The 26,771-nt window shown below is 33.8% G+C and overlaps 1 protein-coding gene and 1 pseudogene across 2 annotated transcripts; one reads left to right on the top strand and one right to left on the bottom strand.

The window, feature by feature from the left end:
• Nucleotides 1–1,620: 1,620 nt before the first annotated feature.
• On the top strand, nt 1,621–13,416 carry LOC133195593 (striatin-interacting protein 1 homolog). Of its 2 annotated transcripts, XM_061331476.1 has the most exons (20): nt 1,621–1,743; nt 1,946–2,015; nt 2,314–2,391; nt 2,555–2,686; nt 3,131–3,251; nt 3,451–3,519; nt 3,816–3,922; nt 4,205–4,332; nt 4,736–4,924; nt 6,136–6,165; nt 7,213–7,385; nt 7,547–7,676; nt 9,611–9,682; nt 9,964–10,136; nt 10,911–11,037; nt 11,482–11,582; nt 11,683–11,749; nt 12,029–12,133; nt 12,519–12,723; nt 13,082–13,416. In XM_061331476.1, the coding sequence occupies exons 1-20, from the start codon at nt 1,636–1,638 to the stop codon at nt 13,330–13,332; spliced, it is 2,436 nt and encodes an 811-aa protein (XP_061187460.1). In that variant the 5' UTR covers nt 1,621–1,635; the 3' UTR covers nt 13,333–13,416. The 2 variants fall into 2 exon arrangements, with proteins under 2 accessions (XP_061187460.1, XP_061187461.1); XM_061331477.1 differs by lacking the exon at nt 6,136–6,165.
• Nucleotides 13,417–15,704: 2,288 nt separating this feature from the next.
• LOC133194952 (proton myo-inositol cotransporter-like) lies at nt 15,705–25,129 on the bottom strand (annotated as a pseudogene).
• Between the last annotated feature and the right edge of the window lie 1,642 nt (nt 25,130–26,771).

Genomic DNA, 26,771 nt, shown 5'->3' with positions numbered 1-26,771 from the left:
TTATGGATCAGGAGTACTATTCTATTGTAGTTTTTTAATTTAAATTTTTTGGGGGGTCATCTTATGATTTTTCACAAATTTGAGTTATGTATTTTTTATTTTTTGTTCCCTTATCAATTGAGTTTAATCAGGTGTGTGTATTTTATCTCCTTAAATCATGATATCTGATTCAATGTTGATATGGAAGTGTTAGAGAAATAGTCTTCCATCTGTTACATATACATGTACTATGCAGAGTCTTGTTACCAGAACATTTACTTCTAGTCATTACATATTTCAAGTTTCAGTTGCCATTTGAACCAAGTATATTTTATGTTTTCCAGTTTTGGATGCCATTTTATTTTGGTTGTGAATTATTGATACCTCTTTCATGTACATTTTAGAATTTGCAAAATTATATGCCAGTTAATTTTTAATGTAATCTCCTAATTTATGCAAAGTATTATCATCAAATAAAATAATATCACAATGCATATGTAAAACATAGCTCTTAAACTTACTTTGAGGGAACCAAAAATTGATAAGCATGAAACCACTGGCTTCACTGAGGAAGAATTGAAAGGGGGAGAAATTTCATGCAAGCAATTGGATAAGATTGATTTCTGATGAGCAGATACCAGGGTATATCTCATTTTAGAGGAATTTATATTTTGATGCCTTTAGCACAATTATATATATAATTAATAATATATATATATATATATATATATATATATATATATATATATATATATATATATATATATATATATATATATATATATATATATATATATATACATGTATATATATATATATATATATATATATATATATATATATATATATATATATATATATATATATATATATATTACAAATATTTGTAGTGGTTTGGGTCATGGATATTATGGCTGGGTAGCTAAGTTGGTAGAGAGAGCACCTGACTGGTGATGCAGGGGTCCTGGGTTTGATTCCAGATCCAGTCATACATTTTCTCCTTTCCTGTTACATATTTAATATACAATTATATAATTATGAAACTTATGGCTCCAATTTATATAAAATAGTCTCTGGCCTACATTGTCATCCTGCTCAATTTCGCACGTTAAAATATTTTCATGTGCGATAACATATGTAGAAGCATATTGGAGTAGAGCCTATGTTTTCAAATCTGTGGTGTTGTCTGCTCTCTCTTTCATTACCATTGCCATTGCATCACAACATCCTAGCTGTTGAATAGACTTGTTGAAAAGGTACTAATTGTGAGAGGACAGTCCAAGGTTGATGAGTTATATTGGGGACAAAGACCATAGGCACTCCCCAGCTTAATTGTTAAAAATATATATCTACTATACTATAAACATAACGTTTATAGTATAGTAGATATATATTTTTAACAATTAAGCTGGGGAGTGCCTATGGTAAAATTGATTACTAAACTGCACTTTTTAAGTAAAAGAATTATTTGTTTTATTTACATGCAGTTACATTTAAGTAGGTTTTCATTTACCAGAGTCTAGATATATCTTCAGTAGAGCACACCTATCTAGCAGTGTCTAATTGATCATAGGACGGGTCCAATCCTTGGCTTGTGTGAATTTTAAGTACCCTCAGTACTTTGATTTTATGTCGACCGTGATTGCGTCCCTTTGTATGAACTCTTCAGCAAACAAATTCAAGATGGAGGCTGGAAGTAAGAAAGAGGGACTGCCAAAATTACGAGATATTTTACGGAGACAAAGAGATGATTCACTTTCAGAGGTAATACACAGCTAATTGCAAAGAAATAATATGTTCAACGAAGTGCGTTGTTATTTAGATTTCCCCTTGTATTTTTTTTTTTTTTTAAAGAAACGAAAAGCGATGTTTATGTCAGGAAGATGTCTTGAAATCATTATTTCCATCTCTTGTTATATCATTCTGATTTATTATATACACAAGAGTAATGTTTGGTTTTTTGTAGAGTATGACAGAATGCCCAGATATAGAATTTCTTTATGATGATGCAGACACATACAATGCAGAATTAGCAGGTATGAAATAAATTATTACGCCACTAGGTTTCCACAAATAAATAAAAATGCACGAAATAAAATGCAATTTTTCCAAATGAATAAGATTTCCATACCATTTCTTTCCCAAATTGAAAAAAAGTTTTACATTTATCAAAGTCTCTCAATTTTGTTTACAATTTTATACTTGGTCTGACAATTTTAGATTATAACGTTACATATTCATGATATTTTACAGCTTTAAATTTACATTTCATGCTCATCACCAAAGATTAAATATTATTGACATTCTACCATTCCTTTTTGTGAATGTTTTCAGAACTCTTCAGTTATACAGAGGACTCGGAATTTGAATCATCAAGAAAAAAGTTTGAAGAAGGATTTATAAATACAGAATGTAAGCAATGGCTTGTACTGGCATTTATGTAATATTTCTGGAAGAAAATGTTATGGCAGAAAGTGAATTCACAATATCATTTAAAACTGAAATAATTAATTAATTTATAAAAATATGTTTATTACATCATACATTTACTTATATATCTGTGATGATCCATCAGGTGAAAACAAATGGACAAAGTCTGATGAGGCTGTTCAAAGGAAACATATTGTGTTCCTCCAGAATGAACTAGAGGTCGCAGACAAGGAACGCAGAATTAATGCCATGTGGTCTCTGTTATATCTCGTACAAGGTAAGGACCAGAATCCCTTTCTTTTAATCTGCTATGTGCATTGAAAGTCTTAATTCTCATGAGTACAATAAAATCTTGATATCCTAAGTGGGAAGCACAAAAAAATTGCTGTATTTTCTGAGCAAATGAGTTATTGATGTTTAAACTTTGAATTAATAAGTTCTGACCCCAAGACCATAAAATTTAGAGGAGCTCACTTTTGATCTCAATCTCAGGTTTACAAAAGGAATAATTGTTAGTGAAAAAGTGAGATTGAGATCAAAAGTGAGCTCATCTTACTTTTATGGCCATGGCTGACCTCAACCTCTTATTCTTTTTTGGGCTTTGACATATACATGGTATCCACATATTGTTTGTGGGTGTTTGACAGACTGTATTCATAAATGTAACCATTGATTGTATAAGTATTGCAATATAGGTAAACATTACATTGCTGTATTGCAGGTGTGTATGGGGAGTGCATTTCAGAGGAGGAACATCAAGACTGGACCCACAGAAACGTCCACCTGTTGTATGAGCAGGGGCTGTTTGTGTCATTCGTGGAGCTGCTCTCTATGGAGATGGAGTAAGTCCTATCTACACTTCATGCAGAGTTTCATTTACTTTTCATGTTGTAATTTTTCTGGTTATTGTGTGTACATATTTTTCAGGGAAAGTTTGAGTCATGTTTTTATGAGAATATTTTAGTTCTCTTTGGGGAGCTGTTTTGTGATGCTATATGATATGTCATTGAATAGTGCTGATTGTATTTATTTGACTTGTAGGAATACTTCTGCAGCCTCTATAGCAATGAGAAAACTGGCTGTTTCAGTGGCAGACAGCAGTGACTTAAGGTACAGACAGGAGGCTGTAAAACCAAAATCACATATATACAGCAACCAATACACTCCAGAATCAATTTAATTGTGTCCCTTTGGGACATGAAATTTTGTAATAGCTAGATGTAAACAGTTAAAATTTACTCATACCATGGTACAAAATAATATTTTTAAAAAAATCTACTGTTTCATACAGTTTTAATGCTGTGTCTAGTGATAAATAATGTTCAGGGATATTTTTTCAAAATGCAAAATTGAAAAAAAAAACTGCCTTACCCTAGTGTAGTTTACACATGACATTGTACTGACAGGTTAATCCTGAATGTGCTGTACATTATGGTGGAGGTAATGAGATGTCCACTGGAGACAGAATCTGATGAACAAAGACACAATAGAAGTATCTTCATAGAAGATTTAGGTAACCATTGCTTGCAGTGAATCCAGTGTCATAAAATTGCATTAACTCCTGCATTGTTGTGACATTAGTGTGTGCTCCAATATCTTCCCTATATCCAAAATGTTACATAGAGCATACATATAAAGGCATTGGGGAATACATGTATTTAAGTTAGATTTATTTATAGTTACTTCTACCGATAAGCGGCCACCGTCAAAACGTTGACTATTACTAAATACTTGTTGCATAAATAATCAGCAGACATAAATGTCCATGTTAACCATGACCTGTGTATTTTTACAGTGACCCCTCTAGTTGGGGAGGATATTCTGCCTGTGATATTATTCAGTATGATCACCAAGTTCTGTAGTGGAAGTGCACCACACTTCCCCATGAAGAAAGTCCTGCTTTTGTTGTGGAAAGTAGTACTGGTAAGTTACAAGTTACCTCTGTAATTGGGAGTTCTGTCTTACACAGTCCATTTCTCTGTCATACAGGTAGATTATCACAGTTGTCAATAAAATAGTTGTCCTCAGTCTTAAAAATAAAATTCCAAGATGTAAAATTTATTTTGCTGTTAACATGAGAAATTAGCTGTGGGGCTGTAGTTCACTGGACTGTACAAATTGAGATTGACAACCAGAGAGTTTCAGACCAGTGGGTGAGAGACCTGCAGCAACTTGAGAAATGTGCTAATTAATGAAAAGTGAATGTGGAAACTTACAACAAAAGGGTTGTTAGATATTTCAATAATATTACTTTTTAAAATGCTGTAGTGGGAGAAATCCCTCTTTATTGATGGCTCATTAACCATCTTGCATGCCTGATGAATAGGTTTCCCTTGGTGGACTCCGAGAATTACAGAACAAGAAAAATGAAGTTCGGGAAAAGTATGGTCTCCCCCCACTTCCTGAGGACACATATGAAGTTTGTAAGAGTATGAGGGCCTCATCTCCGCCCACCTCTGCTGCAGACCTCATTGAACAGCAGATGCCCCGCAGGGCATTCAGGGGAGGCAAGCGGGTAAGCTATAGAGTCTTGATTCTTGTCATTCACACTTTTTTTAGCAAATTTTTAATACCTTTTTTTTGTCAAAGTCTTTTTTTCTGTTAGAGCAGTTTTTACACAAGTAGATTAAATTATCTGCAGATTAACTTCATACACCTGAATGTTTTTATTTCAATATGTAATTTTAGTATAACACTTTGAATGCAATGCAAAAAATCGAAACCATTTTCGGAGCAAAAGTGCTAGTGATATTGAGTTCATGGTGTATAGTATAATTTCATATATGAATTTCTAAATTATAGAATTTGTCTGCACTTGTCAGTACACTTCACTTAGTGAAACCAGACTCTGCTAAAAAAAATTTGGAAATTTTGATACCACTAATCCAAGTTTTTCTGTCTTTTTTCTCTTGATATGTGATTTTTCATTGAATGTGCTTTGTCTTACCAATTTTGTTTTTCTTAAAAGAGAGGTTAATTTGCAACTCAATAGCTATTGATAAGTAAATTTGTTTTGATATTTGCATGAAAAATGTGACATACTTGAAAATGGCATGATTGTTGTCCGAAGTGATGAAAATGAAATCATTAGTTCATTGTACTGTATTCTAACAATGCATGGGTGTCCTGTGTTGTTTTACAAAAGGTGTGAAATGCAGATATTTTGAAATTGTCGTGTAGCATTAAAATCTTTGAGAAATAAAGATTTACATATACAAGTTAGAGCATTTTATCAAATATCATCGTTGATATATATGTACTTGATGCATTGAAATTTATTTCAAAATAATATGACCATAATATTTTCTATGTACCAAATTACAAATGTCTTTTAATTCTATCTTCATTTGTGTTTGAATTGATTTACTTGCATATGTACTAACAGCAAAAAAACTTGCAAATTTGAATATACCATTTAGTGTAGAGTGCAGAATCAGTATCCAAGTTGTAAATCTTTCTTCTAAGGATGCTTAGATATGCAAATTCTTCTTTGTATTTACTAATATACTAAATTCATTCCCTCATATTTATTAATAAGTACGTGTATCAGTTAGTCAGCTTTTTGTATGTTTATAATGAACTTACTAGGAATCTTTTTATAAGTCATTAGATATATACATGTACTGCTAAGAAGAGCCCATAAAAATAGTATAAAACACAGTTTTAAAACAGAAAAAATACAGTAAAAATGACCAAAATACATATGTATAAAGTTGTTTATTTAAGATGGACTCCTTTAGCTTTTTCAACTTGAAGGTAACATAGATTACAGTAGCATGATAAGCAGAGAAAACACAGCTTAGAACAAAACAGCTCTTTATTCTTTGGGCAATGTTTGCATGAAAACTTGGCCGTAATTTGTAACCCAATCCTCAGTTTAACACTTTGTCATGTAGTGAGGGTGTGGTTAAAGATAAAATTTATACTTGATTGGACATTACACAGGAAATGTACAGATTGAATCAGAAGTATTTCTTAGAAATAGGTTGCACTCTTATGCATGGAAGAGAAGGAAAATATGAATTTTGTATGATAATGCATGACAGTTGGCTGTGCAGGTGAAATATTATGCTGCATATGATACATAGATTTTGAAATATTTGATACATGATTAGATGATCATTATTTCAATAATAATTAACAAATTAATGATTTTTTTTTTTTCAAATTATTATGAATATCTTTATTATTTAGAATAATTTAAAATTATGCTTCCATATGACAAGTTGATTTGTTTAACAGTGCTTGCAAAGAAAACAAACAATTATTTATGATATATACATGTACCTGTATTAATTAGTCACTGAATGCTCAGTAATTAATCAGCAGAATGTAGAGAGATTTGAGATAGTGCTCGGAGCTTCTTAACAATTGAGAAACTCTTATTGATATCTGTTCAAAACATCAAGAGATGGTCAAGCAATTGCATTGACACAACATTAAGTTGCAAAAGGAAATATTCTGTTTGTTTTATTGTAATGCTTAACACAAAACTTATGAAAATTTTTTTTTTTTTCAAAATTAGATATACGTGTAGTTTATTCAGTATGAGCCTGTCTGAAGCAAGAGTTTGAGGTTTCTTTTTTTTTCACTTTTAATCCAAGCACTGTCTGAAATTGCACACTTATTGCTTTGAGGTGATGGGACTGTTTGTTTAATACATGTGATGTACAATATATTCAGTATACTAATATGTGCATCCTGGCTAATGTATGCTTGCTTTCTAACTCTCTTCGTGCCTGCCTCTCTACTTATCTCTCTCTCGGCCTCCGCGTCGCCTTACACAAGACTTTGGTTAAACAGAGTAGCCTTGACAGTGACCCGTTCGAAAACTCCAATGGAGAGGACAATATATTTAATGACGTGGACGGGAATGCAAGACAGAGCAGTGACGAGGATATGCCCCCCACCCCACCCCGACCAGCTACCCCCACAGTGATGCAGCAAAAAATACTACCATGGAAACCAAAAGTCAGGTAAAAATAAAATGATGTTTTAACAAGAAAAGACTTGAATTTCTAAGTCATGGCCTATAGAATAAAAATTGAAATCATATATTGGTGTGTTTGGTTATATTTTTCAAAAGAATCAAGCAAACTTGAATTAAATTACTTTTTCATAATATGTACTGAAACAGGCAGAAAGATTTGGAGCAATTTTTGGATGCCACAAGAATGAAGTTTGTTGGATTTCAAGTGAAGAATGATATGTCCTCCCTAGCAGGACTTCCACATCCCATACATGAAGGGGTCAAGGTCTTGAAAGAGGTCAGCAAGTCAACAGAACTGTACTTCTGATTTTTATGCATGCACATAGTATTATATGCATATAAATGTATATCCACATGATGTTGTTCTAGCTGCAGGTCTGCAGCTTGTTGGTCGGAAAAAAAATTGGATGGACAACCAAAGGGCTCCCATTTTTTTACAGATCAACGAGCTACAGATCTGCAGCTACATTTGATCTTGATCTTTTCATAATGCATGTTTGATTAGTTGCTTTTTACAGTTAAAAAAAAATAGCACACTGTATTCTGCATTGAAATTTAAGGCTAAATATCATTCCTAAATGAGCCATTATTATACCCCACGCAACAAGTTGCGGGGGGTATAATGTTTTTGACCCGTCCATCAGTCAGTCAGTCAGTGTGTCAGTCAGTCAGTCCGTCAGTCCTGTTTTTTTTGTCAACGCAACTCCTCATAAACCGCTGCACAGAATTTGGTCAAACTTTGCAGATATTTAGGACACAATGTGTAGATGTGCATATTACCAGGAAATTACGATTCCTTTATTTTTTCTGGGAATTTCAGCACTTTTCAATTTAGATTTTTGGCCACATCTTGAATATAGAGATGAAGAGTTTGTCAGCGCAACTCCTCTTAAACCGCTGCACAGAATTTCACCAAACTTTGCAGATATTTAGGAAACGATGTGTAGATGTGCATATTACCAGGAAATTCCGATTCTGTAATTTTTTCTGGGAATTTCGGCACTTTTCAACTTAGATTTTTGGCCAGATCTTGAATATAGAGATGAACAGATTGTTAGCGCAACTCCTCATAAACCGCTGCACAGAATTTGGTCAAACTTTGCAGATATTTAGGACACAATGTGTAGATGTGCATATTACCAGGAAATTACGATTCCTTTATTTTTTCTGGGAATTTTTGCATTTTTCAACTTAGATTGAATATAGAGATGAAGAGTTTGTCAGCGCAACTCCTCTTAAACCGCTGCACAGAATTTCACCAAACTTTGCAGTTATTTAGGACACAATGTGTAGATGTGCATATTACCAGGAAATTCCGATTCCATTATTTTTTCTGGGAATTTCGGCACTTTTCAACTTAGATTTTTGGCCATATATCTTGAATATAGAGATGAAGAGTTTGTCAGCGCAACTCCTCATAAACCGCTGCACAGAATTTGGTCAAACTTTGCAGATATTTAGCACACAGTGTGTAGATGTGCAAATTACCAGGAAATTCTGATTCCATTATTTTTGCCTTAAGAGTTTTGCCTATTATTGAAGAAACTTTCCAGCTAGGTAATAAGGAAATCCACTGGAATCAGCTTTTGTAATGAAATTTTATGTGAAATATTTTATAACCTTAAAAGAACCCTATTGATTCTGAGATCAAAATATTAATGATTTAACACACACACACAATCTTAGCTAGTTCTCAACCCCCCCAACCCCCCCTTCTCATATTGATGCTTTGGCTTAAATAATTTCATAAGTACAGTATATAAACAAATTCATATGACTACATCATAATTTTGTTTCCATCAATTATATAAATGTGTAAATTGTCATGTGTTGGACATGGACTTACACTCGTTAACAAATCGAAATCACTGAGGAATTTAAATAACAGTTTGTCAGCATAACTCCTGCACTGAATTTCCTGAAGCTTTGTAGGTATTTCAGACAATGTATAGATTTGCATATTACCAAGAAATTTTGATTCCATTATTTATCTAGAAACTTTGGCCCAGTTAAATTGTAACATACAAAGATTTGAATGTCCTTATATGCAAGAAGTTTTGATGTGATGATTTTTTGCAAGTAATGCCCCTTTTTGAATTATTATACTGTGTATTTAAGATGCACTATGCCATTCATTATGTGTTGCATTGTTGAGTTTTGGGGGAGTGTGGGGTATGTGAGCTTGCTCACATTTTCTTTCATTTGTTTCAGCACTTGTACATATCACTCACAGAAATTCAGATCAAAAGAGAAGAGGAAATTGCCAAAAATCCTTTTTCAAAGGTAATATAAGAAAAAAAATATATTTTCATGAGGATGCATTAATGTTAATGAAAAAAAAATGTGACAGATACATGTAATGCATATACAGGCAAACGTTATTATCTGGAACTCAATGTGTCCAAGAAAAAACTTTTAAGATATCCAAGGGTTCCAGATATTGATATTAAAATATATTAAGACTTCCAACCTACTTCAACTTAGCCATAGTATTTAAGAACAATTGTGATACTGAAGTTCATCTGTATAACATTATTTTTATGTTATTTGTTTTTCGTTGACAGCCAGAGACAGATGTACAGAACACCCCCGTGGAGGTCCTCTTTCAGGCTATCCTCCCAAATCTCCCCCAGTACATGATAGCCCTCCTCAAGATTTTACTGGCTGCTGCCCCGACCTCCAAAACCAAGACAGACTCCATCAACATCCTGTCTGATGTTCTCCCCGAGGTCATGCCGTAAGTATCTCATTGATATAAAGGGTAGAATTTACTGTTTATTATAGGGTGATTTACATAACTAAACAGGTTTATTTACATGTATTTGAGCAGGTATATTTTGGCAGCAAGTAGTGCTGTAATATAAATCTATTCACAAGCATGTATGAAATTCATCTACTGATAGCACATAATCACTGTTGTTGAAAATAATGCAAAAAAAATGGAAAATATGTTGCAAAGTTTTAATACACTCTTGACTTAAGGAGCATCCAGTATACTTTTATATTATTTTTGCACAATATACAGTCAAACCTCATTATCTCGAACTCAATGGGACCAAGAATAAAATTCTAGATATCAAAGGGTTTGAAATATTGGGGGTAAAATACTTAAAATATTCAGTGCATGGGACTTCCAAATCACTTCGAAATATCCATGGTATTCAAGATATCCATAGTTTTCATTTATAGCCACTTTGTAGATAATTGTATACAATGTATGTTACTTTAAGGGTATTACATTTGGCTGAGTATTTTTTTTTTTTAGCTCCTTTCGAGGAATGCAGCTTCCGCTATATCTAGCAATTGTTAAATTTCTTAAGTATATATGTTCATGTAAAGTACATTCAAAAAGAGCTAAATCAAATCTACACTAACTTGTTGAAAAATCAATTTTTCTAAATATCATACATGCCAAATAGAATACATTTACAGTACTTAACAGCAGATTTTTAATTTGTGGGGTTCTATTTATTACTCTGCCTTTAAACATTTTAACAAATATATTTGGCAGATTAACAGTTCTACAGTCAATGAAGCTGGGGATTGATGTGAATCGACACAAAGAGATCATTGTAAAGGCAATCTCAGGCCTTCTATTGTTACTACTCAAACACTTCAAACTCAACCATGTGTATCAAGTGAGTCTATAAAACATTAGGTTTTACCGCTGCTAATACTAAAACACTTCAAACTCAAACATGTGTATCGAGTGAGTAAATAAAAGATCAGGCCTTCTGTTGTTACTACACAAACACTTCAAACTCAACCATGTGTATCAAGTGAGTCTATAAAACATTAGGTTTTACCGCTGCTAATACTAAAACACTTCAAACTCAACTATGTATATCAAGTGAGTGTATAAAAGATCAGGCCTTCTGTTGTTACTACTCAAACACTTCAAACTTAGACCATGTGTGTCAAGTGAGTGTTTGATTTTGTAGCAAGGGAGATAAATCACTACAGCATTCCAGAAATTTTTCCTTATTAAAGTTTTTAAAGTGTGAAAAAAGAAAACTAAGCTTTCTAACCAAGTCCATTCTATTTTGAAATTTATAAAATATCGATGTATGTTGTACTTTCAGTTTGAATTCATGAGCCAACACCTTGTATTTGCAAATTGTATACCACTGGTGCTGAAATTTTTCAATCAAAACATACTGTCATATGTTACTGCCAAAAACAGGTGAGATTTGAATATCAAAGGCAGAAATGAATATTCTAAATCTAACACCCCCTTCCCCCCATGTTACCTATTAATCTTATTATGATTATTTATATTTCAGTATCCCATGTCTGGATTACCCAGGATCTGTGATTGGGGAGCAACCAGAACTTACAGCAGAAGCTTTAGTAAGTAAAATAACTGATATCTTGTATATACATGTAGTTACTACATAAAAGATCAAATTGACAAAGAAACTAACTAAAACTATGCTTCTTCACTTCGATATGTCATTGATTAGAATCTGACAAGGTTTATGATTATTAGGTAGTACTTGAACTAGAAGATGTGTGTATTATTATAGCAGATTGTCAATATTCACCTAGAAGTCATGTTAAAAGAATACTAAATTTAATGTTGCTTAAGATGTAAAAATTGACAAAGACGTGTTTTGTTTTTTTTAACAGGAGAGCGGTGACAATCAGGCTTTCTGTTGGAGGAATCTTTTCTCCTGTATCAATCTGTTAAGGATACTCAACAAACTCACCAAATGGAAACATTCTAGGACTATGGTAAAGCTTACTTAAACAAGAGTACCTCAACATATTTACCATTTTTAATGTCCAGGCCAGCAGTTAAATGAAATTACCAATTTGTTATTCCTCACATAATTCTTACTTTTGATAGAACATGTACTTATGTATCGTGGATTGTATTAAAATACTTTTGGGAGGAATAATGAATTCTGGGATACTTTTCAGTGATGGAACACAAAAATATTTGTTTTCCTCCCAATGGTTTTGAATTATTCCCAATTTCAAATTCCATCTTGAATATAGCAAAAGCAAATCTACATGTAAATTGTATATATTATTTGAGAAGCAAGAACATGTTTACATTTACTGTACATCTTAGTTGTTACATTTTAAACCACTCTTAATTATTTCACTGTTTCAGATGTTAGTAGTATTTAAATCAGCCCCAATCCTGAAGAGATCCCTGAAGGTGAAGCAGGCCATGATGCAGCTGTACGTGCTGAAGCTTCTGAAGATGCAGACAAAATACCTTGGTCGACAGTGGAGGAAAAGTAACATGAAGACAATGTCTGCCATCTATCAGAAAGTCCGACACAGACTCAATGATGACTGGGCTTACGGCAATGGTATGGCTTCAGAGTATTATTTCTGTAATTCATGATTTGGAGTTTTGTTTACGTTTTGCTTTTGGATATTGTTAAAATTAAATAATTATTTAAAGATTTCTAAGTAAGAGTTGGTAGGAAATTAATGATATGCAAAAAAACTGTCTAATCTGACACCTGTGCAATCCATTTCACTGTGAATTCTAAACTTTATATTCATTCCTATTTTACCATTTTCTATGTCCTTTACACTGTGCAATCAGACATCTATTCTGACACAAAAGTGTCCCAGTGCATGACAGACTAGACAGGTTTCACTGTATATGTATGCTTTGAAGATGAAGGAGTATACACAAGAATATTTATGTATGTCTTGTAGACATGGATGCAAGGCCTTGGGACTTTCAGGCAGAGGAATGTGCCCTACGAGCGTGTGTGGACAGATTCAATCAGAGACGGTATAATCCACACAGCGCTGACCCCGACTTTAAACCTGTTGACAATTGTTTACTCAGTGTTCTAGGTGAAGAAGTTGATCTGACAGAGGAATTCAAACAGAACTATGAACGATGGTTAGAAATGGAGGTGTACTCTAATTATATAGACTGGGATCAGATAATTAATTGTTAATCACTATTGGACAGTTTTATACTGAATCCAGAACTTTTGATATTTATTGAATGTTTATAGGATGGAATAAATTATGTTGTTATATATTTCTTGTAAGTTATTAGTCCCCTACCGGTGAAACCGGAGGGGACTATAGGTTTCCTCTGAGTCTGTCCGTCCGTCTGTCTGTCTGTCTGTCCGTCTGTCTGTCTGTCCCTCTGTCTGTCTGTCTGTCTGTCCCTCTGTCTGTCTGTCAGTCTGTCCCACTTGGTTTTCCGCACTTTTTTCCTAAACGCTTGCAGATATTGAGCTGATTTTTGGTATGTGAGTGTATCTTGATGAGTTACAGATCAAGTTTGCATTTCGTTCCGCTTCATTGATTTTTGACGGAATTACGACCTTTTCAATTTTTACAGGTTTTCCACAATTTTCTTCTCAACGCTTGTAGATATTGAGCTGATTTTTGGTATGTGACTTTACCTTGATTAGTTATAGATCAAGTTTGCATTTCGTCCCGCTTCATTAATTTTTGACGGAATTATGGCATTTTCAATTCTTAACGGGAACGGAACCAGATTACACTTGCCAGTAGGGGACTAGTATTGCTAATGCAATACTCTCAGAATGCTTGTTTCATTTGATATTCATCAGTGACGTTTTAACGTAACAATAACATCAAAACAAAAGTTACATCTCTACATAAATTGTACAAAAAATGGATAAGACTAAGAAAAAGTACAATGTTCATACAGTAATTAATACTTTGTTTCGTTAAAATACATCAGTTGAACTGAATATACATGGGATAATATGAGAGGTAATATATGTACACCTGTGGGTGCTCACTTAATTTTTTAAGATCAAGATCTAGTAAATGAAAGATGCCTACAGATTTCTCAAATTTGAGAAATAAATTCCTTTAATGGTGCTTTATAACTTTAGATTGGTCAAACAAGGTGTTTCGGGGCACAATTTGTAGATGAACAAGACGAAAAAATCATATTTGTAACTGTCATTTTCAATGAAAAATTAAGAAAAACAGTCATGAATACGAGAGTTTTTATCCAAATCAGACAAAGAAATGCATCCAGATTGCCTACAGTCTCTCAGAAAACGATAATTTGTATGTTCTTGGCCTCTTCATTAAAATAATATCAAATTGAATATAGGTATCAGGATTACTTTTCACATGATTTCAAATTGAATTCCATGAAAATACTTTATTTTCTACAAAATTCTACTAGAGCCGTAAAATACGGGAAAAAAGAAAGTTAAAATTGATTATGACGTCATAATGGATCTAGCACAAAAAGTTAGTCTAAAGTCATTTACTAGATCTTGACCTTAAGGGGATGAAGGACACATGGTCCATGACTCTGTTAAACTACGTCATAGTCTCCATTTATACAAGTGCCAAACGTGGAAAGCATCAGTTCTTGTATAATGTTTTGGCAATTTTTTTCTTTAATTACCATCTTATATAAATAAAATGAAAAGTTTAACATTCTTGTAAACATTAACAAATTTTAAAAGAAAAGAGATTGATCCACTCCTCTGTTTTCCTAAACTGCGCGTTCAACAAGTCGGTGACGTCATACACGATCCGTTAGTACAGCAAGTTCATAATCGATGAATACAGGGGCGGTATTATTATGTATAAATAGTTCATAATCAGTATATGATGAAATATTTTGAGAAACAGGGAACACAAAAATTATTTTTGCATGGCTGATGACGGAAATCTAATGTAGGTATATATCTTATTAAGCTTACGTGTGACGTCATAGTTGGTTTTTCCTGTACTCCAGAAATGTATACATGACAAGTTTTTGTCCTGCTTAACCATTTCCTGTGCAATATTGAGGTCAGCTTCACCATTCGAAAGTTTTACAGTTAATCGATAATTTCAAGCACTTGCATTTCAACGTAAATTTTAAAAAATTGAATGATAGACTTTTTTGTAAATTACGTTTTTTGTTGTTTAAGTTTTTTTTTTTAAAAGTTCCTAATTTTCCCTATCCAGATGCAGTGTAATAGAAGAAACTTGCTTTTTCGAATTTTAAACCCTATGGTCTTGCATCCATGTCTACAAGGGTGAAATATTTTAAAAGATACATGTTCACTTCCATATTTTTTATATATGCTTTGAAAAATCCCATTATGGACAGGACAATGAGCCCGGAAACATGGAGAATTAAAAACTCCACTCCACTGTAGGGCATAGTATTTATCAATCAATATCTCTAAAATAAGGTAAGAAACCTAATGATATAAATGCTTTATGATATATGGGGCATACTTAATTAGAAATATACAAAATTAAAAAAAAAATGAATGACAAGTATTTTTTCAGCTAAAGGTCCTTCTTCCCCTTAAACGTTAACAGTTCGTTTTTACTCCGCATGTTGGACATCCCTATAAAGCACTGCACTCTGGACCATACATTGTCTCTGTAAATCCGTTGTGACTCGGTACTCTTCAGACATAAATAAATTCTCTATCTCTTCCAGGGATCTATTTTGAGTCTCCAGCAGCAAGAAAAAAAGTGTAATTCCGACAAACGAAATTCCCGCATACATGAAAAATATACCTGGAACCCGATATAATTCTTAAATACTCTTCCAGTCTTTTCAGAAAGTCGTTCAAATACATATTTGATTAAGTTAAGTCTTATTTTACGTGTGTGACTAACATGTAAATAATGAGACTTTTTTTCACATTTTCCTCTAGAATATCTCGAGTGACTAATATCGTACAGTAAGATATCACTATTACAATACGTATATCATTTTACCGTAAGGAGTGATGGCTTCAAGAAATGTCAGAAATGAAAACGAGACTCCCAGGTTAGCCACCCAATTGACAGCCGTTGCTATGGAATTTCCTGTACCTCTCGCCCATAACGGGTAAATCTCTGAATTTATTGTCCAGGGATTTGGACCAAGTCCTGTAGTATGAAAGGCAAAACTTCCAAATATATACAAAAAAAACTCCCATTATTCTTGCAGTTCAGGAATTCAACAAAATGATCATGTAAAAAAAATCTCTTAGAAGATTACACATTCATATCAGGGACATTTAAGAAATGAATTTAATTTTTGAAGATTCATGAGGACATGAACTACGACGCTTCACGCCGGCATATTTCATGAAGCGCGTTAGCGAATCTTCAAAAATTAAATTCATTTCTTATATTTACATTATTTTTCTGATGAGTTTCCACAAGTTACGCCATTCAACTGTCATTTTTTAAGCAAAACAGTTTGCACTATAGTTTTGACGTCAAGTACGATATTATGTCGTCACAATGGAGATATTCTTGCTCATCTCATGGTAGTTCATGAGAAAATGAACAATCATCTATTTTGCAAAGAATCTTAAGGAAAAATACTTGGAAATGTAAATATATATATATCCCAAAGTTATATGGATGATTCAATTCACGACGTGAAGTGATTTCTTTGAAGCTCTTTCTCAATAACAAAAATGCGATTCCAATTAATGCACATAAAAGTGTTTGTGAATAGCGAATTTTATGAAATTCAATGTTAACAAGCTAATTCAGGGAATTCGTGTCCCCCACTTCAGGAAAAAAGAAGAGGATGGAAGAACTGAAAAAAAATGGAGAAAGAAAGGGCAACCATGACCTTTCAGCTTTTGGTCTGAAAGTCAACAGAGGTCTTTTTTAAGTTAAAAAAAATTATGACCTTGAGCTTTATTGCAAAAACTTACAAAAAACTAAAGTTATCACCTGAAAACTATTGATGTAATAGATAATTTTCTATTGCTTTGGTCTCTGACCTTTTGAACTCAAACTCAATAAGTCTTTTTAGGTCACCTGAGTCACCCAGGTGACCTATTGCTATCCGTTCTCGTCCGTCGGCGTGCGTCGTGCGGTGTGCGTCGTGTGTTAACATTTGAACATTTTTAGTTTCTTCTCTGAAACCGCTCAACCAATTTCAACCAAATTTGGCATATAGCATCTATGGGTGAAGGGGAACAAAAATTGTGAATTCCATGGTCCCTGCCCCCCTGGGGCCTGAGGGGTGGGGCTAAAACCACCAAAAATAATGCAATCTTTAAAAATCTTCTTCTTTACTCCTGGACATCAAGCAGTCAAACTGTTGGCATCATTGTAATAAGCATTGAGTCCTCTACCAAAATTGTGAAATTCATGGCCCCAGGGTCAGTGGTTCTGGTGCTAGGGTGGGGCTATATAGATCATATAGTGAAAGTGCATTATTTCTTTGAAAATCTTCTTCTCTGCTCCTGGGTATTAAATAAAGTAACTAAGTACATAGTAATGAAGAACAAGAGTGCCTCTTTCAAAATTGTGAAATTCATGGCCCCAGGGTCAGGGGTTCTGGTGTTAGGGCGGGGCTCTATTGATTATATAGAGAAAATGCATTAATTCTTTGAAAATCTTCTTCTCTGCTCCTGGGTATTAAATAAATTAATTAAGTATATAGTTATGATGAGCAAGAGTGCCTCTTTCAAAATTGTGAATTTCATGGCCCCAGGGTCAGGGGTTCTGGTGTTAGGGCGGGGCTCTATTGGTTATATAGTGAAAATGTATTAATTCTTTGAAAATCTTTTTGTCTGCTCCTGGGTATTAAATAAAGTAACTTAGTACATAATTATGATGAGCAAGAGTGCCTCTTCCAAAATTTGTGAATTTCATGGCCCCAGGGTCAGTGGTTCTGGTGTTACGACAGGGCTTTATTGATTATATAGTTAAAATGCATTAATTCTTTGAAAATCTTCTTATCTGCTCCTGGGTATTAAATGAACTAATTTAGTACATAGTTATGATGAGCAAGAGTGCCTCTTCCAAAATTGTGAATTTCATGGCCCCAGGGTCAGGGGTTCTGGTGTTAGGGCGGGGCTCTATTGATTATATTGTTAAAATGCATTAATTCTTTGAAAATCTTCTTATCTGCTCCTGGTTATGAAATGAACTAATTTAGTATTTAGTTATGATGAGCAAGAGTGCTTCTTCCAAAATTGTGAATTTCATGGCCCCAGGGTCAGGGGTTCTGGTGTTAGGGCGGGGCTCTATTGATTATATAGTGAAAATGCATTAATTCTTTGAAAATCTTTTTCTCTGCTCCTGGGTATTAAATAAAGTAACTTAGTACATAGTTATGATGAGCAAGAGTGCCTCTTCCAAAATTATGAATTTCATGGCCCCAGGATCAGGGGTTCTGGTGTTAGGGTGGGGCTCTATTGATTATATAGTGACAATGTTATTAATTCTTTGAAAATCTTCTTCTCTGCTCCTGGATATTAAATGAACTAAGTTAGTACATAGTTATGATGAGCAAGAGTGCCTCTTCTGAAATTATGAATTTCATGGCCCCAGGGTCAGGGGTTCTGGTGTTAGGTCGGGGCTCTATTGATTATATATTGAAAATGCATTAATTCTTTGAAAATCTTCTTCTCTGCTCCTGGGTATTAGATAAACTAACTTAGTATATAGTTATGATGAGCAAGAGTACTTCTTTCAAAATTTTGAATTTCATGGCCCCAGGGTCAGGGGTTCTGGTGTTAGGGCGGGGCTCTATTGATTATATAGTAGAATTGCAATAATTTTCTCTGCTCCTGGGTATTAAGTACATAGTTATGAAGAACAAGAGTGCCTCTTTCAAAATTGTGAATTTCATGGCCCCAGGGTCAGGGGTTCTGGTGTTAGGGTGGGGCTCTATTGATTATATAGTTAAAATGCATTAATTCTTTGAAAATCTTTTTCTCTGCTCCTGGGTATTAAATAAACTAACTAAGAACATAGTTATGGTGAGCATGACTGCCTTTTCAGAAATTGTTTCATGGCCCTTGGGTCAGGGGTTCTGGTGTTAGGGATGGGCTCCATTGATTATATAGTAAAATTGCATTAATTCTTTGAAAATCTTCTCTGCTCCTGGATATTAAATAAACTAAGTACATAGTTATGATGAGCATGGCTGCCTCAGAAATTATGAATTTAATGGCCTCTGGGTCAGGGGTTCTGGTGTTAGGGCGGGGCTCTATTGATTATATAGGGAATAGGCATGGATTCTTTCAAAATCTTCTGTGCGCCTGGGTATTTTTCAAACAAAGGAAGTGCATGGTTATGATAAGGAAGAATGCCTCATGGCCCTTGGGTCAGGGGTTCTGGTGAGGGGGAAAGAGCTCTATTGTTTATATATAGTGAAAATGCATAATTTCTTTCAAAATATTTTTTCTACTACTGGTTATAAAGTAAAGAAACAAGTGTATAGTTATAATGAGAAAGGGTGATTCTTCCAGAATTGTGAGTTCATGGCTAATGGGTCAGATGTTCTGGGTAAGGATGGGGCTTTATTTATTTAATAATATGGTGAAAATGCATTTCTTTGAAAATCTTCTGTGCTTCTGGGGATGTTCAAGGCAAACAGAGTAAAAGTTTTAATATGCAAGGGTATTTTTACCAGAATTTTGAACACCTGGACCATTTAGTCAAGTGTTCTAGTCCTGGCCAGGGCTCTATTAACTTGTATTCTGCTGAGCAAAGTTATTTCCCTTTGCCATTCACCTTTGATAATTAATCAATGTAAATAATGTATTTGAAAGCTTAACAGAATAAGAGAATTATGCAAGGTAATTTATTGTATAATGAAAAAGTACTTTCATAGATTTAATGACTTGGAAAGTCAGATAAGCAGATAGATACATGTACTAGACCAATTATTTTGTTGATGCTAATCATACTATTTTTCTTGCTTTTGGGCAACAAAGCTTCATTTTTCAGTTTATGGATCCTCTAAATTGTTGTATTGTACTCAGGTGACCGTTAAGGCCCTTGGGCCTCTTGTTAAGTCATGTTGACTAAAAATATAAAATTTCATTGCAAAACCTCAAAGAGAACTGAGTAATAATCTGGAAACCATTTTTGCAATGCATAAATACCATAAAGAGTTGCATACATTGTAAAATTACATTGCAAAATCTCAAAGGCTTTTTAAGATATCGTCTTGAAACGAAAGTGTTACACACACACACACAATGTATGAATTTCTGACCTTGACCCTATACTTTTGACCTTAAAATCAGTAGGGGTCTTCTTTAGGCTATTTCATGGCCTGAGCTCAAATGCCTTTTGAAAGTGTTGTACACAGACAGAATGACAGCGAGGCGGACGGACTGAAAGTCAACCAATTTAATATCCCTTACTTTCAGTGAATGCGGGGGGCAATTATAACTAAAATCTCAGGCATAATTTCAAACAGATTTTATGGTGACTCTGCCATATTTCTAGCATAGACTTTGCTCTTATAAAAAAAACAATGGTATTTTATCACCTGGCGCGAACGACATCACAAAATGCGCGAGTCCAAGGACGGCCATCCAGGAGTAATCCGTTGGACAGAAGTCATTGGCCCAGCCGTAGTGTTTGGTGTGGTAGTTAGTCTGGTTACACATTAATTCATTGTAGTGGGTAGAGAAATTCACAACGGGATCGGCATACCGCTCAGGGTAGTCCTTGTACACGTGGAGGCAGTATCCAGACGTGTCTGGATGATGCTTCTCCCAACAGAAGCCGCAGCTGTCATCCTTAATGCAAGCACTACAAGATCTGAAATACCGGTAGATTGTGTGTGTGTGGGGAGGGGGGGAGGGGGGGGGGGCGATAAGTATTCTGAGAAAAATAAGACATTGATGTAATATTTGAAATAATTGCAAATCTTCAAAATACTTTAATAGGAAGTGTGAACGATTGATCATACTTAATGGTTCACAAGTAGACACTGTACCGTGTCATGAAAAAAATGTAGCTATGACAGTGGAAAAATCAAAAAGATTACTGATATTTGGTGTGACAGATGGAGGAATTATCAAGATGATGCGCAATAGTTGGAGAATGAATATCAGAAAACCAAAACCCGAGTCCCAGAACAACCAATGCCACGATGATTCCTGCGAAGGACAAGATACAATGTAGGATATTTTTACGTACATGTATACAACGAAGTTTGCCTCATTTAATGATCACATTTACTCCGATATAGTCTAATCTATACTCGCATAGTCTCACGATACGTACCAATAAAGCTGGATAGCCCTGCGTAGATCCCAATAAAAATGAACAGAAAGTTAACAGCAAAAGGAATACAAACCAGCCAGATAGCTATATCTGAAGGAAATCCAGACATACGTAAAATAGACCCACTGTAGTAACTGAAAAATCACAGAAATAATTAACAGATCTATAGCGGCTATATTTGGTATCTTGTGCAGTTTGAGCAAGAAGCATTTTGAAAATATACTGGTATTTGTAGACCACAGGTGCTAGATTCTTAGCTCTCTTGAATGGACCGTTGAGCTAGCGTTTCAGCTTTCGGATACATATATAAGTGATGGTTAATTTCGGAAAGAAGTTGGGCTAGCGCTTCGAAGTCATGCAGAGCATTCATGTTTAGATAAACAGCTTTAAAAAATTCCCTTAAATGGGGGAAATTTTTATATGAATACATATATGCAATTTTAGAACTTAAACATTACGACCGATAATAGAATACATCTGAACAATGGACGTATTTTACAGTTCAAGGGCAAGGGTTCATTTAAGTCATAAAATATTATCAATGTCTTTTATAGATTGTTTAACCTTTCTCTAATAAAATACAAAGATTCCTACATGACAGTATTGCTTCCACTGAGTTGGGCAAACAGTTGTAGAAGACATCCCAGTAAAAGAGCACGTATACGTCTGGCTGTGTCTTCATCATCAGATGGAATGCTTAGAAGAAGTCTGTGGTAATGAAGAGAACACATATGTTAATGATTCTGAAAAACTAGAAAAATGTAACTTTGGAAACCTCATTTAATTTTCTGGAACATTTTGCCAAGACGCGTTAAACATTTGATCCCTTTACTTCGATCGCCAAAGCCATTTTTTTACCTAGAAGAGTTGCAAACCTCCGTATTTTCAAACTAGAGAAATATCGATGCGAGTCCGGTGGTCGCCACCGTAAAATATGATTTTGACATACCGCGTTATAACGGTTGTGTCGAAGTTCTTGACAGATCAGTCATTTTCCAGATATATCGATGGTTGCTGTATGGGGGGATTAAATTCTAAGGATTCCTTTCATGAATTATATTTTTGATAGTCATAGAAGTCCCAGACACAAGAACAGACGAAATAAGATTTTTATATATCATTTTTGTACTCACTATATCTGTTTTCCTCTCATTTCACTCACAGCTTGTTGTATTTGATTCAGTTCAAATGTTACATTTCTCGATCCAAGTATTCTTTCAAGGGCAGATCTTGCCTCTTGTTCACGTCCTTTGGCGATCAACCACCGAGGACTCTCGGGAAGGAAGAAGAATCCAAAAAACTGAATGACGTTGGGGACACCGGCTAGTCCCAGTATGTACCCAACAGGACACCGACGCATTATGAGATCAGAAGTAAATTTAATACTTAATTTCTATTTTTGTACGTTTCTCAATAATATACAATTTTCAAGTGTTTGTGAATGAAGCACTGATGCTTGAAGATGTTTCTTCACAAAATATTGATGAACATTACCAGACGTTTTTGCAAGATACCAGAGGATGGTATTTCCTATATAATCCTACTGAAAATCATTTGAATTGCCGATATAACAATTTTGAAAACAGTGTAGAAAGCTGAAGATAATCATAAATATTTCTGATATACTACGAAGAGATGCAAAAACAAAATTCGAAAAACATGTTGTCAGACCTTAAGAAAGAATATTAGGTATAACAGTATTAACAATGTTAATTTTCTACATTTTTTTTCTTTTTTGCATGTACATGTACATGATTGTACGTTATTTGTAGGTTTGTCCTCCTTGTGATATAATGCACAGGCCTATACGAACATATACCAACTAATTTTCGAAGTAAAGAATAAAAATGAAATGATTATTCACGTACTTTTTACATCTTTTATGCAAATCTGAGTAATTTATCCATGCAGAATTGTAAAATGTAGTTTAACAATAATAATCATTCATAGCTAAATTAAGGGCGGTGTACATGTACCTCCATCCATTTTCTTTATCATTACCGAAAGCTCCAGCCACAATACTGGAAAGAAGAATTCCTATAGCGATGAAGAGCTGGTTCATAGTAACCAGCGATCTCCGGATATTTGTTGGAACAGATTCAGCGATATATACAGGTACAGACATAGACGCAAACCCTGTAGTATACCATTTTATTAAAACAATTCAATATTGGTGATAAAATACATATACCAAAGTTTGTATAGTCAGAGGTTTTCACTGAATGATATGATGTTAACTATATAAGCTTGAAGGAATAATAAATACAACTTAAGAGTTCTAAATCAATGCCAAGTGTTTAAGTTTTTCACTTTTATAATTCTATCAGTTATTGGAATAAATAACACTATATATATATTGTATACTTTTTTATAATTTAATTGTTATATCGTTATCTAAAAAACAAAACCATAATCTAATCGTTATATGGTTATCTAATAAACATAATTATGAATACAAGTACATTTATGACATTTATTTGTTTCGAATTCTTCAATATACGACTGGTTTTTTTAATGCACCTAAACAATAAAATTTCATTAACTAAAAGGCTAGTAGAAATATATTGATTTGTCGAATCATCGGATGTCTAGAGTGTTTCCGGAATTGGGATACATATACTAGGATACATAATAATAAATAAAGACATAAATTATGAAAATGTAATCTTATTTGAATGCCCTATTTTTATTTAACTTTAAAGATGTATTTTCATATGTTACATTTGAATAACTGTTTTCTCCTCTGATCAAGGTACCAAGAAGTGTTTTGGACTCAAAGCATTTCATTTATGTTTATTCATAACTTTTCTCATCAATATTTTTGGAGGCAAATTGGATGTGTTTGAAAATCATTAGAAATAAGAAATACATGTCAGATTTCCCGCCTACATTCAAGGAAAATAGAGAGACAATTTTAGAATTTTAGCAATTAATTTGGGACATTTTTGCATGTAGCTGCTGGCTCATATTTTAACTTTTATTAATATTCACCTATTCCTGCTCCAACTATCAATCTACCGATGAGTAAAACCTCTTTCATATCAGTGGGTGAAATTGCCATAACAACCGCACCAACAGTGAAAACAAGGCTGGCAATCATAATGACGACTTTTCTTCCAAGTAAATCTACCAGCGTTCCTGAAATAAGAGCAAAGATGGCGGCAGCTCCAACGGTGGCACTGATAATCGCTTCCTTCCAGACAGACGACAGTTTGAAATCATCCTTGATCAACAGCATGGATCCTGAGACAATTTCAGTATCGTACCCAAAGAGCAGTCCTACGATGGCTGCCATGCATGTCAGAAAAATAATAAAACACTTCGAATATGATTCTGTGATGAGAGGTGTTGACTCGGTTTCCATGTTGATTCTTTGTACTAGGTTTAACAAACAAGCCTTGTTTTCTCTTTTTGAAAAAAATTTAATCGTCTTCGAATACTGAAAACATTTATTTTACCTTCCAAAGCACAATTAGTGTCATCCTTCTTTATTTCCCAATGCATTAATTTTGATCTACTCGATGATAAAAATGAAAATAATGAGTCATGTGACAGAACAAAAACTCCCATTTCATCACGTGATTCATCATCCACCTTTTTGCATATGGCTGAATTAAAATGAATTGTTCTGTGTAAAGGTTTCTACCAAGACTAAAAATACAATCATTTGCATCAAAACTAAACATTTTTAATAAAAGCTTGCGTGTTATTTGTCAACAGTATCTGTTGAGAAACGGTAAACTGCTTATACAATACCATTGTCTTTTTACTACTAAAGTGGTCTTCGGGAAATAATTAAGACATACGTCAGGCTCTAAAACCTGAAAATATGCCGTATTTATATCAAATGTCTTAACACAAGTTAAACTTTTGGGATTGCTACTTCGTAGTTACAGATTTTTAATCTCACTAAGAATTTATTCTAGATAAGCTTTCAAGTCGTGAATATTCACGGTAAAATTGTCATATATACTATATCATTCCTAAATTTACATAACGTTTACAAAAAGTTTGTCCTAAAAATACCTTGAGCAAAAAACTTTAAAACCACGTGTTTTATTTATTTTCTCATGGGTTTGTCAAAATGCCGTTATCTGATTGGTCAGAAGAATTCGTACCTTGTTTATTCTGTGTATTTATAGCAATTGACGGTTATCGTTCTTGACTTCCATATTTGGAAATCGTCCAGACCTGTTAAATTGTTAAAAAAAAATTCCTTTGAAATATGTTTTGGAGTGTGTAAAATTGCTCTTGTCTGATTGGGCAGAATAATATTTACATGTATATGATGGATATTTATTGCAACTTTCAGTTATCGTTCTTGACTTCCATATTTTGAAATCGTACATACCTGTTTAATGTTAACAATATAAGTGGGAATAAAATTTTAACAAGATATAAACATTACACTTATTTCAAACCACATTTTTCAAATAAAAATATTACAATACACTGTATATACATACAGCACTAAGTCTGATAAAAAGTTTTGTATGAATAAAATGAACATGTAATTTTTTATCACTAAATTTAATAATGTCTGGACTGAATTATATGTCCGTGATTGTTCCGAATTTATGTTGGATGTCAATGATTTATTCTTGATTTATTGAATTCGGAAACGAAATGCAGCGATTTCTATGTATACTAATATAAGAAGGACTATATTGTTCCCGTGAAAAGCGCTCAGTTAATGTACATGTAATCTGAGACGTCAATAGATCTGGAGTATGTGAAATGCCTTTAGACTTTTATTATGGGTTAAATCTGTTGTATCTATGGTTTCTGTGTGTTGCTGCCTGCTCTCCAGTGGATCTTCGATGTTTCTGATGCGGGTCTGACAAAGGAACAGCGAGTCAATACGTAAAAGTCAGTCCAAGTAGTGAACTCATGAGTATAAAAACAATTTCTTAGAGACCAGATGAAATCTGCGCGAGCGCGAAGAACTTGTTTTTGTACCACTGCTGACGGAACAATTTCAATAATATATCATAAAGTTTCTACTGACAGCTATTTATACGTTCTTATAACAAGAAGAAATACCACTTTAGTTGTTCAAAATCCCGCAGTTAGTTTAGGAACAGAAGTAGATATACACATGTACGTCCCAACAATTTTTGGTAAAAACTTGAAAAGTACCAATTAATTTCATTTATTGACATTTTCTCTTTACATGTTAGCAACTTTATTTTGATGCCTGTTGAATTTACATGCTCTGTTTCCATTTCCATCAAGGATAAGAGAAGCGAAAATGCACGTCATCATTTTACTGAAAAATTTATCAGCACAATATTTGTAAAAACTAGCTTTTCACACTTAATAGGCTTATTATGTAACACAAAATACTGTATTCAGAAGAGTAAAGCCCAATTTGTTAGCAGCTTTAGTACAATGTGAAAAC

This window comes from Saccostrea echinata, unplaced genomic scaffold (assembly GCF_033153115.1).
Source record: "Saccostrea echinata isolate AGI-Se365-2 ecotype Australia unplaced genomic scaffold, CSIRO_AGI_Sech_v1 ptg000029l, whole genome shotgun sequence".
Taxonomy (NCBI): domain Eukaryota; kingdom Metazoa; phylum Mollusca; class Bivalvia; order Ostreida; family Ostreidae; genus Saccostrea; species Saccostrea echinata.
The sequence above is the reverse complement of the archived record's forward strand: the minus strand, read 5'-3'. Positions and strand labels throughout refer to the sequence as shown.